The sequence below is a fragment of the Nannobrachium achirus genome (assembly GCF_963921795.1).
Source record: "Nannobrachium achirus genome assembly, chromosome: 5".
NCBI lineage: Eukaryota > Metazoa > Chordata > Actinopteri > Myctophiformes > Myctophidae > Nannobrachium > Nannobrachium achirus.
This window is the reverse complement of record NC_137814.1, coordinates 46,834,234-46,846,769: the sequence shown is the minus strand read 5'-3', so window position 1 is coordinate 46,846,769 and position 12,536 is coordinate 46,834,234. Positions and strand designations below refer to the sequence as shown.

The window sequence follows — 12,536 nt, the reverse complement described above, 5'->3', positions numbered from 1 at the left end:
TTATAGCGCCACCTTTGGGCCGACTTGTGTAAAACACAGGATATTACGCCTTCAGATTTTCTCCAAAAATAACACAAATCAGTACACAGTATCTCTATAGTCATATGATCAAGTCTGATCCGTCTGATATTTCATATTCCATCCTGATTGGCTAATATTAGCTTCCAAAGTTTGCAGGATTGCTAAGTTTTTGAACAAAATGCCTCAAATCATCAACGCAGCTTGCAATTACCGCGAAATTTGCCACACATATTCCCACTATGTGAAGGAACAAATGCTACCCTTTTCACATTGGCCTGTTATAGCGCCACCAGCAGGTAGACTTTAGCAAAACAAATTTTTTGAACACAATGCTTCAAATCATGCATGCAGCGTCCGATTGCCATGAAAGGTCTAAGGTGAAGAACATAATGCCACCCTTTTTACACTGGCCTATTATACAGTAGCACCACCAGGACGCCTGGCCTGGTGGAGACCTGTGCTCGGAAGAGCACTGCTTCTAGTTATACATGCATTAATGAATGCATTAATTAATGCATGTATGTGTACCTGCTGAGTGCAAGTGTGTGTGTGTGTGTGTGTGTGTGTGTGTGTGTGTGTGTGTGTGTGTGTGTGTGTGTGTGTGTGTGTGTGTGTGTGTGTGTGTGTGTGTGTGTGAAGCTAGAGTAGACTCACAAACTTTTTGATGGCTGGTGAATTCATCCCCATGTTTGTGATGAATCTGAGGGGAATGAGATCAGAGGAGCTCCCTCTGGTGTTGTGTCTTATCTTTTCTGGTGACTCATACTACCCTCCTAATACGTGAGCAGGCCGTGCTTTTTCGATACGTTTTTCATTTATTTTTAATAATTCATTGGGAAAATGGAAAAAATGTAATACAAAAATGAATTATTAAAGATTTTAAAAAACGTTATCTAAAAAAACACGGCCTGCTCACATATAAGAGGGTATTATGAGTCACCAGACAAAATAATGGGTGTTTTTAATGAATCTGTCATGTTTAAAATGGAGTTTGAAGTTACAATGGGTGTGTATGGGGAGAGGCCCTAGAGCAGGGGTGTCAAACTGCCATTTCGCGGGCATTTTGCGGCCCGCGAAGAGGTCCAATGCGGCCCGCGACGGACCCCCGGCGGCCATCTTGAAAAAAAAAAAATAATCAAAAATATTTTTTGGACCTCCAAAAATGTAGTAGGCATGATCGCAATCGCGAAATTGCATGTTTAACCCCCATACCACACCACATTTGAAGAAAACATAATGGCTTCTATCTCATGAATGCCTGAACGGATTTCCAAGCGGACTTTTTTGTTTGAAAGCTGTGAACAGCGTGCACACACATGGTGCATGATCTAAGGCATGGGCATGCATGATCTGTGCACTATGAATTACATGGAAGTCTATGGAGACTGAGGCATCCTGGTACTTGGCAGCCATTTTGAAAAAGCAGCAAATGCGTTAATAGTAGAAAAGAATATGTATAACTTCAAATTGAGTTGTTCTACTTTCAATGTTTTGTGTGTGTAAACACCTTTGACACAATCTAATTGTCTCAATAGAAGAGCAGGAAAACTAAACACAATCATCTCAATTGTTATATTGTAACACTACCATTCAGATTAGTAATAAAATGTGATTTTATTGGCCAAGCAAAGTAGGCCTGCATAATACAAGTGTAACTATACAAGCTGAAACTCTGGAGTTTCAGGTGATCATAGCTGAAACCTCAGAACAATAGCCACACATTAGCAACCATACAGATAGCCACCCATTAGCTAACAGAAACTGCTTATGTAAATGCTGGAATGTTGGAATTTTAAAAAGGTAATCTCTTTCACTTCAAATTGCATAAATTAGCTCTTGTTCATAAGTACTGTAGTTATAGAACTGACTGCCAACAGACTGAAAAACAATGCTGGTATAAAATAGCCATTCACACTGAGTGTAATAGTTTGGAAAATTGTTTGAAAATGTTCACTGTGTGTGTGTGTGTGTGTGTGTGTGTGTGTGTGTGTGTGTGTGTGTGTGTGTGTGTGTGTGTGTGTGTGTGTGTGTGTGTGTGTGCGTGCGTATGTATATGCATATGTTTATATACACACATATGTTTATTTTATATATATATATATATATGCACACTTAATGGCACTTAGCTGGATGTGTGTACTCGTGCGCTGGCTGCGGCCCAGCTCAAGTCACCTTTTGACCAATGTGGCCCTCAACCCAAAATGAGATTGACACCCCTGCCCTAGAGCCTAGACGATAAAATGACAACACTTTTTTTTTAAGTGAAATATCCCTTTAAGCCAATTATTTGATGACCAGCTCCAGCAGTGGTTCCCTATGGAGACACAAAGAGCCTGCTTTGTTCACTATATGGAGACACAAAGAGTTACATTATTGGCTTCATAATGCGACAAAAACTACAAAAATATTCAAAATTCTCCATGCCGTCCGAGTAATCAATAGACAAAAAGTAGGTGAACTATCCCTTTAAATACTTGTTAGGCTACTTGTTTGCTATAGACCGTGGGCCAGGACCCCAGATATGGGGTCATCGGTACCATCTGAGGGCAATAATTCTCATAGTGATTTTTGGGAAGATATATATCCCTAGTACTTAGAAACATGTGATAGCATTGCAGTGGTGGTAGCTGTCTGTGTGTTATCACTCCTTTTATAACAACATGCTAAAAAACAAAAACAAAATCCGAATGGAACATTGTACTTCAAACTGATGGTTCTCTCTTATTATTGATCCTATCTCTTTGAAAAATGGTTTGGATAAAGCTCAGACTATATATAGTTCAGTAACGTTGTTAAAATTAGCATATCTAGAATTGTTCTTATTACAGGCAGTGACAACATAGTGACTATATAATTATGACATAATATTCTGTGAGCGAGGGCCCCAAATTTGGGGTCATCTGTACCTTCTGGTTGCAATGATTCTCATGGTGATTTTTGGGAAGGTATACATCCCTAGTACTAGGAAATATGTGATAGCCTTGCATCTGTGGTAGCTTTCTGTGTGTTATCACTCCATTTATAACCATGTGCCAAAACAGTTTTCAAAATCCGAATGAAGAATTCAACTTCAAACGGATGGTTCTCTCTTAATATTGATTCTCTCTCTTTCAAAAATGGTTGAGATAAAGCTTAGACTATATATTTTTCTAAAAAGTAGTTTGCATCTCCAGTGACTACTAGTACATGTGAGTTACTTTGCATTTTTTAGAAAGATTTAACACAAAAGTTTCCCAAAGATTTAAAACCATCCATGGAAATGTTTGATGAAATTCAATAAACTAAATATAGTGTAGGTGTGTAGCTAATGCATACGATAACATACTGTTTACCATTACATACATGAATATCAACATTTAATCCATCTATTTTACGCCTCTATCTGTTCAACCTAGAAATCTTTTTTCCTATGATGTTTTTGTTGTTGATTTGTATTCATATGGGGACCTAGCCTGACATTAGCCAGATTGATATCATGGATTCACTCACACGTTATCAGTCTGGACTTCGGCCCATATGCAGCGATTATGAGAAATCAGAAAATGACTGGGCCAATATCTGCATATATTCCAACTCATAATGGAGATTAGAAAGTCCACCCACATCCTCCTGGACCTTCCCCTCCTGATTGACACACACACAATTCTCTTACCCTGGTCTACCTCATCCTCAAAAGTATCCTCCATATCGACATCACTCCTCAGCTGTATCTTGAACATCGCATCTGCCACCATCTTCACCAGAGAAATTACAGTAGCTCAACAACAACAACAACAACAACAGTGATGCACTTATTTCTCTGTGCCCTAAAGTGATACTGGACCACTATAATGGACCACATCACACCAGGTCATCATTAGCAAAAATGTTATCTCCCATCCAAAGTTGACATCACTGACAGGTGGAGCATGGCGGTCTGCCACTTTCCACAACTTCACTTGTATATGAGCCCTCAACACGTGGTGCAACAGGGCAACTGGCTGTTGTTAACTTGTGGCACCCACTTACCCACTCAGGGTAGCCTGGAACGTTCCCTGTCAGCAAATGTTTTAATGCTCTCATATTGCCTTTGCATACAAATATGAGGTTGCACAGGACTGTTCCATCCCAATGCTCCATCTGTACTTTAAACTGTACTGTAGGTCCACCTGATACACCCAATACACCAACAGGACAGTTTCATCCCTGAGCATGTCTATCACACCCATTCCAGAGATGACAGCAGTATCCATCGTTGACACTGTACCCGTACAACTTGCTCATCAGCCTTTGCTACTGTAATTGTTATGGCTCTTCAGGATGACATCTCATTTGGGTAAAGAACATTAATATTCACAGCATTCACAACAGAGTGGGTACAATTGATGGTATTGTTGAGATGAGGGCGTGATCATTCAGTGGGTGATACACCCCAATCTTTTACAACCAAGACACACTAGTCCTTCAACTTCCCCTGTTTCTGCACATTTTGGGGAAGGTATCCATTCACACACAAGCTCAGCAGACTTTTCTGATCTTCTGCTCTTCTGCTCCCCAACTACTCATCAGAGACAATGTTGCAGAATCCATCATAGTGCTGGCAGACCAGGTCTGGCTTACCCTCTATCTATGCCATCATGGGGCACAATGCACATGTATCTTCAGCAGGTACTGGGTTAGATATCTAGCATACTGTAGTCTACATGGCCAGAAAGGAAGTAGTACTTCATCAAGTGCTCCATGAGAGAGAAGCTCACCTTGTCACCTATGGTTGATGTGAAGTGTATGGAAAATTAAGTTGTCTACCCACTGTCAGCCAGTAGGATGGAGATGATGTGCGGTGTCCAGGTACTGCTCTATCTGTTCAAATATCTTTGGCCCAGTTGACAGAAACCACTTCAAGAGTCCTGCTGATAAGCTACAAAAGGCCCTCATCACTTTCATTCAGGACCTATAACTGAAGTTGCCTGCAACCACATGTATTTGATCCTTGCATCAGTTTTGCACAATTACATTGTTGAATGTCACCATGTTTCCAGCATACTTGCTACACTGTAGATTATAACAAATAACTACATGCCAATGGTGAGGTGAATACTGTACATGTCATTCCCATGTCAACCAGTCAGATGATCTGCTGCCTGCTTGGATGAGAAGGTATGAGATAGAGCTTGACCTGAAGCACCTAAGATTGACCTGATTCTATGTGACAATTTTGGTAATTTTCAATAAAAATGTTAATTTGTTGTTTTTACCTAGTTTAGTACAATGGAACATGACCTTGTGATGAACGCCATCTTGGATTTGGCAATAAATAATTATTTGAAGGTAATTTCACTGATTCAGGCCTAAAACCTAGGGTTAGATACCAAAAGCACCTTTATAGGTTGAGAAGTATTAGTATTAGTATTATATAGCCATTTTAAGCTCCTGACGGCAATCTTGGACGCCATCTTGCCATATATACATATATTCTCCCAGATTTTCAGTATGTTTTTCAGCATGCCTAGATGTACCAGAACCAATTGGAAAAACCTTCTGTAATTTTTCTGGAAGTGTTAAGAAGTATGTTTTAATATATTGACCCATCTAATTTTCGCCTAGTGTTATATAAATAAATTGCATGATAGCACCTATACAGCTACCACTGGTGCAATGCTATCACATATTTTCTAACTCCAGACATGTATACCTTGACAAAAATCACTATGAGAATTATTGCCCTCAGATGGTACCGACCAACCCCAGTGGCTCACGGTCTACTAGCTAAGTTACTTGGAACCATAACTCTATGCTTGGAACATACAGTTTATTGATAACTTCAGCTGTGGTCAATGGCCGCTGTGAAAAAGGTTTAAAATTATGCCCCCACTGCAGCATTGTCACCTTGGTCCATAACTTTGAAAGTGTCTCGTTTTTTATCTGGCATTTTCCCCCCATGACCACCAGGTGACCCTGCGACCTGTCACTCACTTTAGACTGCTGTGGTCTAACAAAATCGGATTAATTTAGGCTACAGTTTCTCTGGATGCACCCACTAATCAAAAGGAGGACATAATGATGTAAGTAATTAACTTGTGTAGCTAAGTTTCTGTTTAGCAATTTAGCATTGGGCAGGAAAACAATAATAGGGGAGTCTATATCAGAGACAGCAGACCCACAAAAAACTATTTTGAAGCCATCGCTATCCATGCGGTTTCACAGCCAAACATTGGCATTATACTGCTGGTTTGGAGCCTGGAGGCCCAGCTTATTGCTGATTGCTGAAGTGGTTTCAGCATGATTTGGGCAGCCGAATTTTTTGGGGGGGTTGAATTTGAAATGCATAGAAAGCGGCATTTTGACACATTTTGGCAAACAACGACCGTCATGTGTCTTAACCTTTATTAGGTTACTCCGCATCTGCATTACACTTGATTGCAACACGTGCGTGTGCGTGTGTGTGTGCGTGCGTGCGTGCGCGTGTGCGTGCGTGTGTGTGTGTGAAGCTAGAGTAGACTCACAAACTTTTTGATGGCTGGTGAATTCATCCCCATGTTTGTGATGAATCTGAGGGGAATGAGATCAGTGGAGCTCCCTCTGGTGTTGTGTCCATGGTTGCTGCTACCTCTACCCTGGCCTGAGCCACACCACCCTAGAATACTGAGCAGGGGTTAGGTGAGTTCTAGTGTGACCTGATCAGTTTGTTTTGACATTATCCAAAAAATATTCACAGTTTAATTTAGTGAGAGAGAGAGAGAGAGAGAGAGAGAGAGAGAGGGAGAGAGGGAGGGAGGGAGGGACATCATTTGGGGTCCCAAAGGATGGCCAGTTCCATCCCCTTGAGTAAAAAGTTCAGTTTTGAGCTGGCAGTTTGTTTGCTTTTGTGGGGCAGGCAGTTGCCGTCTTTCAAATTCTGCATAGGACTCCTCTGTGTGTGTTTAACACAAAGAAGATTAAACTAATTGGTTCTAAGGTAGCCTTTGACACCATTTACAAATCACTTACTGTTTTAAGACCTGTTTATTCAAAATAAAACCACTTCCAGGTGAGTGAATCGGGGTCCTCTCTATGTTCCCCTCCTCACAGCATTAGTTTTAGTGGGTTAGGGGTAGGTTAGGTGGTAAGAAAGTGGGGAACGTAGGTACGGTCCCATGTGTTGACTTCAATGCTAAACATTTGTTATCTTTTAGCTGAATATATATATTTTGCTTTACATTGCAACTGAGGTTTGAAGTATTCAATAAACCAGTCTGTGTCACTTTGTTTTTCAAGTTAATGGAAACTCAACTCAAAAGAACAAGAGACATAACATCACCATGTCTCTTTTGGTTACTGCAGTAGGCTACATGTTTGGGCAAATGAAAGAGAGGATCAATTAGTTCATTTTAGATACCTTACACATAATGAGTTGGGCTTGGGCTACCCATCCCTGAGGATTTGGAAGTGGAACCAGTTTCTCCAGATTCTGAAGTGATGACAAATGTTAGGGCTCTGTTAGTGGCCCTTTGGTAGTTCAAACCTACAAAACTGTATCCTTGTTTAGTTTAGTCAGCTACACAAGGAAGGTGTAAGCAAATACACAAAAACAGGATGTTTTTGATTAGAAATAAATAGGCCTACATATCTTATTGGTAGAATAAATAGTTAAAAAAACTACTGAACTTTAAGGGACATTTGAAATAGAAACTCTGCAACTGTAAATATGGATATGCTCAACAACAGTTCAGACATGTCAGACTTGTCATCTGTTCCTATAGCCCGAATGGACTGTCACTTCGTGATTGGCTAGTTGGTTGTCAGGCAACCGCTGAGGCGAGGCGACGCACATCCTCGTTCTCCAATATTCTTTAAAAAGTTAGTTTTGTAAAAGTCTAGGAGATTCATAAACCGCAGAATTGTTTGTACTGGTTATAATGATGAATCCCATATTCTCTTGAAAGGTGTGCCAGTTGATACCAATTAGCATAGGTAGATGCCCCTCCAATCCTAATTAGCATCCCAATTAGTATCGGTAGTCGCCCCACCAATCCTCATAAAAGGGCATGACTACAGGGCGGATTGCAAAGCTGCATACATAAATTACACGTCACAGACATTAAGTTGAGAGAATGAAGTCAAGAATGGCGAAACTAATGTCTAAAGAGGGTGCAACACCATACTCTTTCAATACATTGAGCTTGTAAATCAGCTTTTCTTGCCAAATGGGACTAACATTTGGCTTATATCATGTGTTCATATCATGTGGTTATTAAAGTCTGCAATGTATACCATAGGGCCTAATATTCCTAGTTCATACTTCATATTCAGGAGGAGTAGCATCAGTAGTGGGTATAAAATATTCATTGCTGATGTATATTTGTATTTGACAAATAACAACTACTAAAGGGGGCAAAAGTATTATTACGTATCTGTTGTAGGCCTACTTCCTTTAGCTGTTCCTTTGTTTCATCCTTACTGAGGTGCTGCTATGACTGAATTTCCCTTGAGATAAATATGAGTGTCTATCTGGGTTTTTTGGGGGGTCTATCCAGGGGTGTCACACCAAATTCTGGGCCCTGGGTACAAGGATTCTCTGCGGGTCCCCCATGAATGTTCTTCAAAAGGGGGAGGGGTTTACTGAGTGCCGCACTGCGAGCTTGTAGATCTGCTATTTTTGAAAAATTGTGAAAAAGTCTTTGAAGAAGTCTTTGAAAAACCTATGTTTCTATGTCAGTGCTCAAAACCTTTTCATGTGTAGGTACTAGGTCCCCCAAAATGATATGTAATTGGCCACGGACCCCCATTATAAAATATTTAGTTCCAGGGACCTCCCAGAAGCAGAATTTGAGTTATAAATGTTTGCTTAAAAAATACATATTCAAAGATTTGCTCACATTTTCACAGCTTTTAAAAAATAGCAGATCTGCAAGCTCGCAGCGCAGCACTCGGTGCCGTGCTGTGAGCTTGTATATCTGCTATTTTTCAATAGCTAAAGTATAAAATAATTAAGGTCCCTCCACCTTGGGCCCTAGTAACTCAGTCCCACTTTCCCCCCCTTGTGACGCCCCTGGGTCTATCTATATCTAGTATATATTATCTCTGGATAACAACAGGTAGTCAGTTGTTTTGGGGGGTGTAAACTGTAAACCATGGAAGATTTAAAGTGGTCTGGTCAGAATAGCGAGACCTTGTAAGTGGATTGACTAGCGTTGCTAGGGAACAGCTTGGGTCCAAGTGTGTTTGCTGTCAGGGCCAGGCAGGCAGCTTACTGATATTCATAAACACTGCGACAGGAAATAAACGTGGGCCCAGCAGTTCACACTGTTTATGTTGTCAAGTGTGAAAAATGTCTAGTCGCGTCAGCGGTTGTCTGACAACCAACTGACCAATCACAGCGCGACTGCCCCATGGTCTGTGACCATTGTTTCGTAGTCTATGCGTTGTCGGCCACGGCTTGTGATTGGCTGAACCGGAGGTAGGGAGCGCTCCGCTGTGTGAACTTGGACCGCGCGGAGGTGATCGAAGATTTACGATGCCGTCTATCCCTATCGGGACATAACTCGTCTCGAACGGCGCTGAGTCGGCTCAAGTGGACTTGATCTACGTGAGACACCACCGAGCGAGCCAAAGCAAGACAAGTCGCCGTGTCGAGCGTTGCGATCGTGGCGCGCCTCCGTCATCTCCACCAAAAACAAGCGCTCCCTTACAAGGCATCGCCTACGGAAACAATAATAGCCTCTGGTCTATGGGACGCGTAGACTGTTTTTCTGGGTGACGGTGCCTTTAAGAAAACGGAACTGAGAATGTGGGCAGGCAGGAAACGCTGAAGCAAGAAACGAGAAGTGGTCACGCTTTCCAACAGCACCGTTGCACAATACATGCAATCAGATATAATGTGCGTCGTTTTGCGTTGCTAAATGTCAAGGAACGCCGATCCTTGTCGTCAGAGTCGTGGATCATCGGGCACCGCGCAGCAGACCACCGTCGAAGGCTTCGCCGGCGAAGGATCCGACCGAGGCGGCCGTGGCTTGTCGCCTTCCTTCCCGTCCTGCCTGCTTTGAAACACATCGGGGCGGCCAGCGGGTGGGAGGCGAGGAGAGATCCGTGGAAAGGAGGCGCCCTGCCTGCTTCTTCTGCTTGATGCTCAACAACAACAACAACAGCCATGAGGGAGTATAAAGTGGTCGTTTTGGGATCGGGCGGCGTCGGCAAGTCGGCGCTGACCGTCCAGTTCGTGACCGGCTCGTTCATCGAGAAGTACGACCCCACGATAGAGGACTTCTACAGGAAGGAGATTGAGGTGGACTCGTCCCCCTCGGTGCTGGAGATCCTGGACACGGCGGGCACGGAGCAGTTCGCCTCCATGCGGGACCTGTACATCAAGAACGGCCAGGGCTTCATCCTGGTCTACAGCCTGGTCAACCAACAGAGCTTCCAGGACATCAGGCCCATGCGGGACCAGATCATCCGCGTCAAGAGGTACGAGCGGGTGCCCATGATCCTGGTCGGCAACAAGGTGGACCTCGAAGGCGAGAGGGAGGTCTCTTCCGGGGAAGGCAAGGCGCTGGCCCAGGAGTGGAATTGCCCCTTCATCGAGACGTCTGCCAAAAACAAAGGGTCGGTCGACGAACTGTTCGCAGAGATTGTCCGACAGATGAACTATTCCTCCGTTCCCAGTGGCGGCGGTCAGTGTTGTTCATGCGTCGTGCTCTAAAAAAAGTGTTTCTCTAACTTTCAAATGTCAAGTTCTCCCCCCTTAACTCTGACAGTTTAGGCTACAAAAGCTTAGGCTACAAATGGAACCAAATGGATCCTTTAGGGTCCATTTGGTTCTATTTGTACACTGTCAGAGTTACAGACTTGTATGAGTCCATTTAGACCCCCCTAAAGGGACCCACAGAGTCCCTGGAATCCACATTTGAGAACCACTGCTCTAAAAGCAACAGTGTGTGAAAGTATAATTTCTTTTACCCGTTTTCCATAAACTTGTTGATAACTCATCATGTCGTTGGTGTCTTTGTGGACAAAGTTGGCTTTTTTGCGTGTAAATGCCACCTTTCCCACATTGGTTGTCTTATTGCACACATAAATTGATGACTCCAACAACAATCGATTATGTAAATAGCCTGGAAAGTGTTTACATGACAAAGTACTTGAATGTTTCAGATTTTTTTTCTTTTTTTTTTTTTTTAATAGCTTTGTATATGACAACTTCTCTGGAAATGTGCCTCAATGGGAATGTCTTATTGTAAAACCTAAGAGAGACACGTATTTTCTTGTGATGTTTTTGTTTATTGTAGAGTTTGTACTGTTACACTTCTTCTGGGTGGGTCCATCTGTGTTTAGAGAGGTGGGATTTGCCAACTCCTTTGGCTGAACAGGGATTGGTCGCTTTTTGAGCGATCATCTGTTTTGGCAAAAAAAATGGAAAGGGGTCCCAAAAGTATCTTGCATTACATCATATATCCTCAGTTTATCAGCCACCACCCGAGCCTTGGATTGTTCACTGGATCCCAGTATGGATGCTCGACAAGTTGTTTTAAGAAAAAACTAATCCAAGAGGCTTATTACTGGCAGGTCGACCTAAGATACGGTGTGTTTCCAAGCCATTGGACTGTGGTGGAGTTGCACCTTTACACTTACGCCCCATCTCTCTGTTTTGGTGGAAATTGATTTGATTTATTAAGAAAACTTGCACTTAGCTGACGGCGTTCCTCCTCAGTATGCACAAACAAGGACCTTAGTGCATCGCTGTCGCTGCATGGGAAACGAAACGACGGGGCCCCATGTCAAGTGCCTTCCTAAGAAAACTCCTGTGACTGTGCCAACTGACGAGCCCTATTTCTTCTGCAGAGCGTGATGATGGCAATCAGAACTTTTCTTGGCAGTTTTCACTAAAACAATCTATTTTCACTTACAGTCAAAAAGTGAAAGAGCCTCTTAATTTTTTTACCCTCTTGCAGTTAGGAAGTTGTGCTTGTAGTCTTAAGATTTCAGGTCAAAATCGGGCCTTCTCCTTTTCTAGTGGTACTGGTCCACCAAGAACAACAGACTATGTCTCAAACCAGTTAGCATTTTGTTCAGTGAATGGCAAGCCATGTCTGTATTGTCTCTAGACTTTTTATTTTATTTTATGTGACATTTTGACTCAATTGTAAGTTTGTTCATTGACAAAAACCCTCTATCATGCACCTGGTTTAAAATACTTTTAATACAAAGGCATTTTATGTAACCACTGTGCGTGCTTGGTTTTAATGCATATTAGGTGATTACATGTAAGAAATGACACTGTCACTGAATATTGGTGTTTTATATCCAAATATCACTTTGTAATAAACACCCATGCTAAACACTTGAGTTTAAAAAAATCCAAATACAACTCGCAGACCATTGAATGTCTGTAATGATTGTAGTGTCAGACCATGCCACTTGAGTGTTATTACTAGGGCAAACTATTTGGCCAAGCGAGTAGAAAGTGCTTTCAGTGCAGTTGTTTGGGTAGTGGGCAGGGTTTCCAGTAAGTGTGTTTTAGACGGTGACAGTTGTTGCTTCCCCTCTTCCCGCCACATGTTTTC

At 42.3% G+C, this 12,536-nt stretch overlaps 1 protein-coding gene across 1 annotated transcript; it reads left to right on the top strand.

Annotated features, from left to right (window-relative positions):
• The first annotated feature begins 9,869 nt into the window (after positions 1–9,869).
• Positions 9,870–12,211, top strand: LOC308285611 (ras-related protein Rap-2a-like). The gene has a single exon (XM_080726421.1). It carries the CDS (start codon positions 10,127–10,129, stop codon positions 10,673–10,675), a length of 549 nt encoding a protein of 182 aa, XP_080582547.1. The 5' UTR covers positions 9,870–10,126; the 3' UTR covers positions 10,676–12,211.
• Positions 12,212–12,536: the final 325 nt, after the last annotated feature.

Bases quoted from the DNA above. Each gene is read 5' to 3' on its own strand.
- LOC308285611 (XM_080726421.1), top strand. From the start codon at position 10,127: ATGAGGGAGTATAAAGTGGTCGTTTTGGGATCGGGCGGCGTCGGCAAG.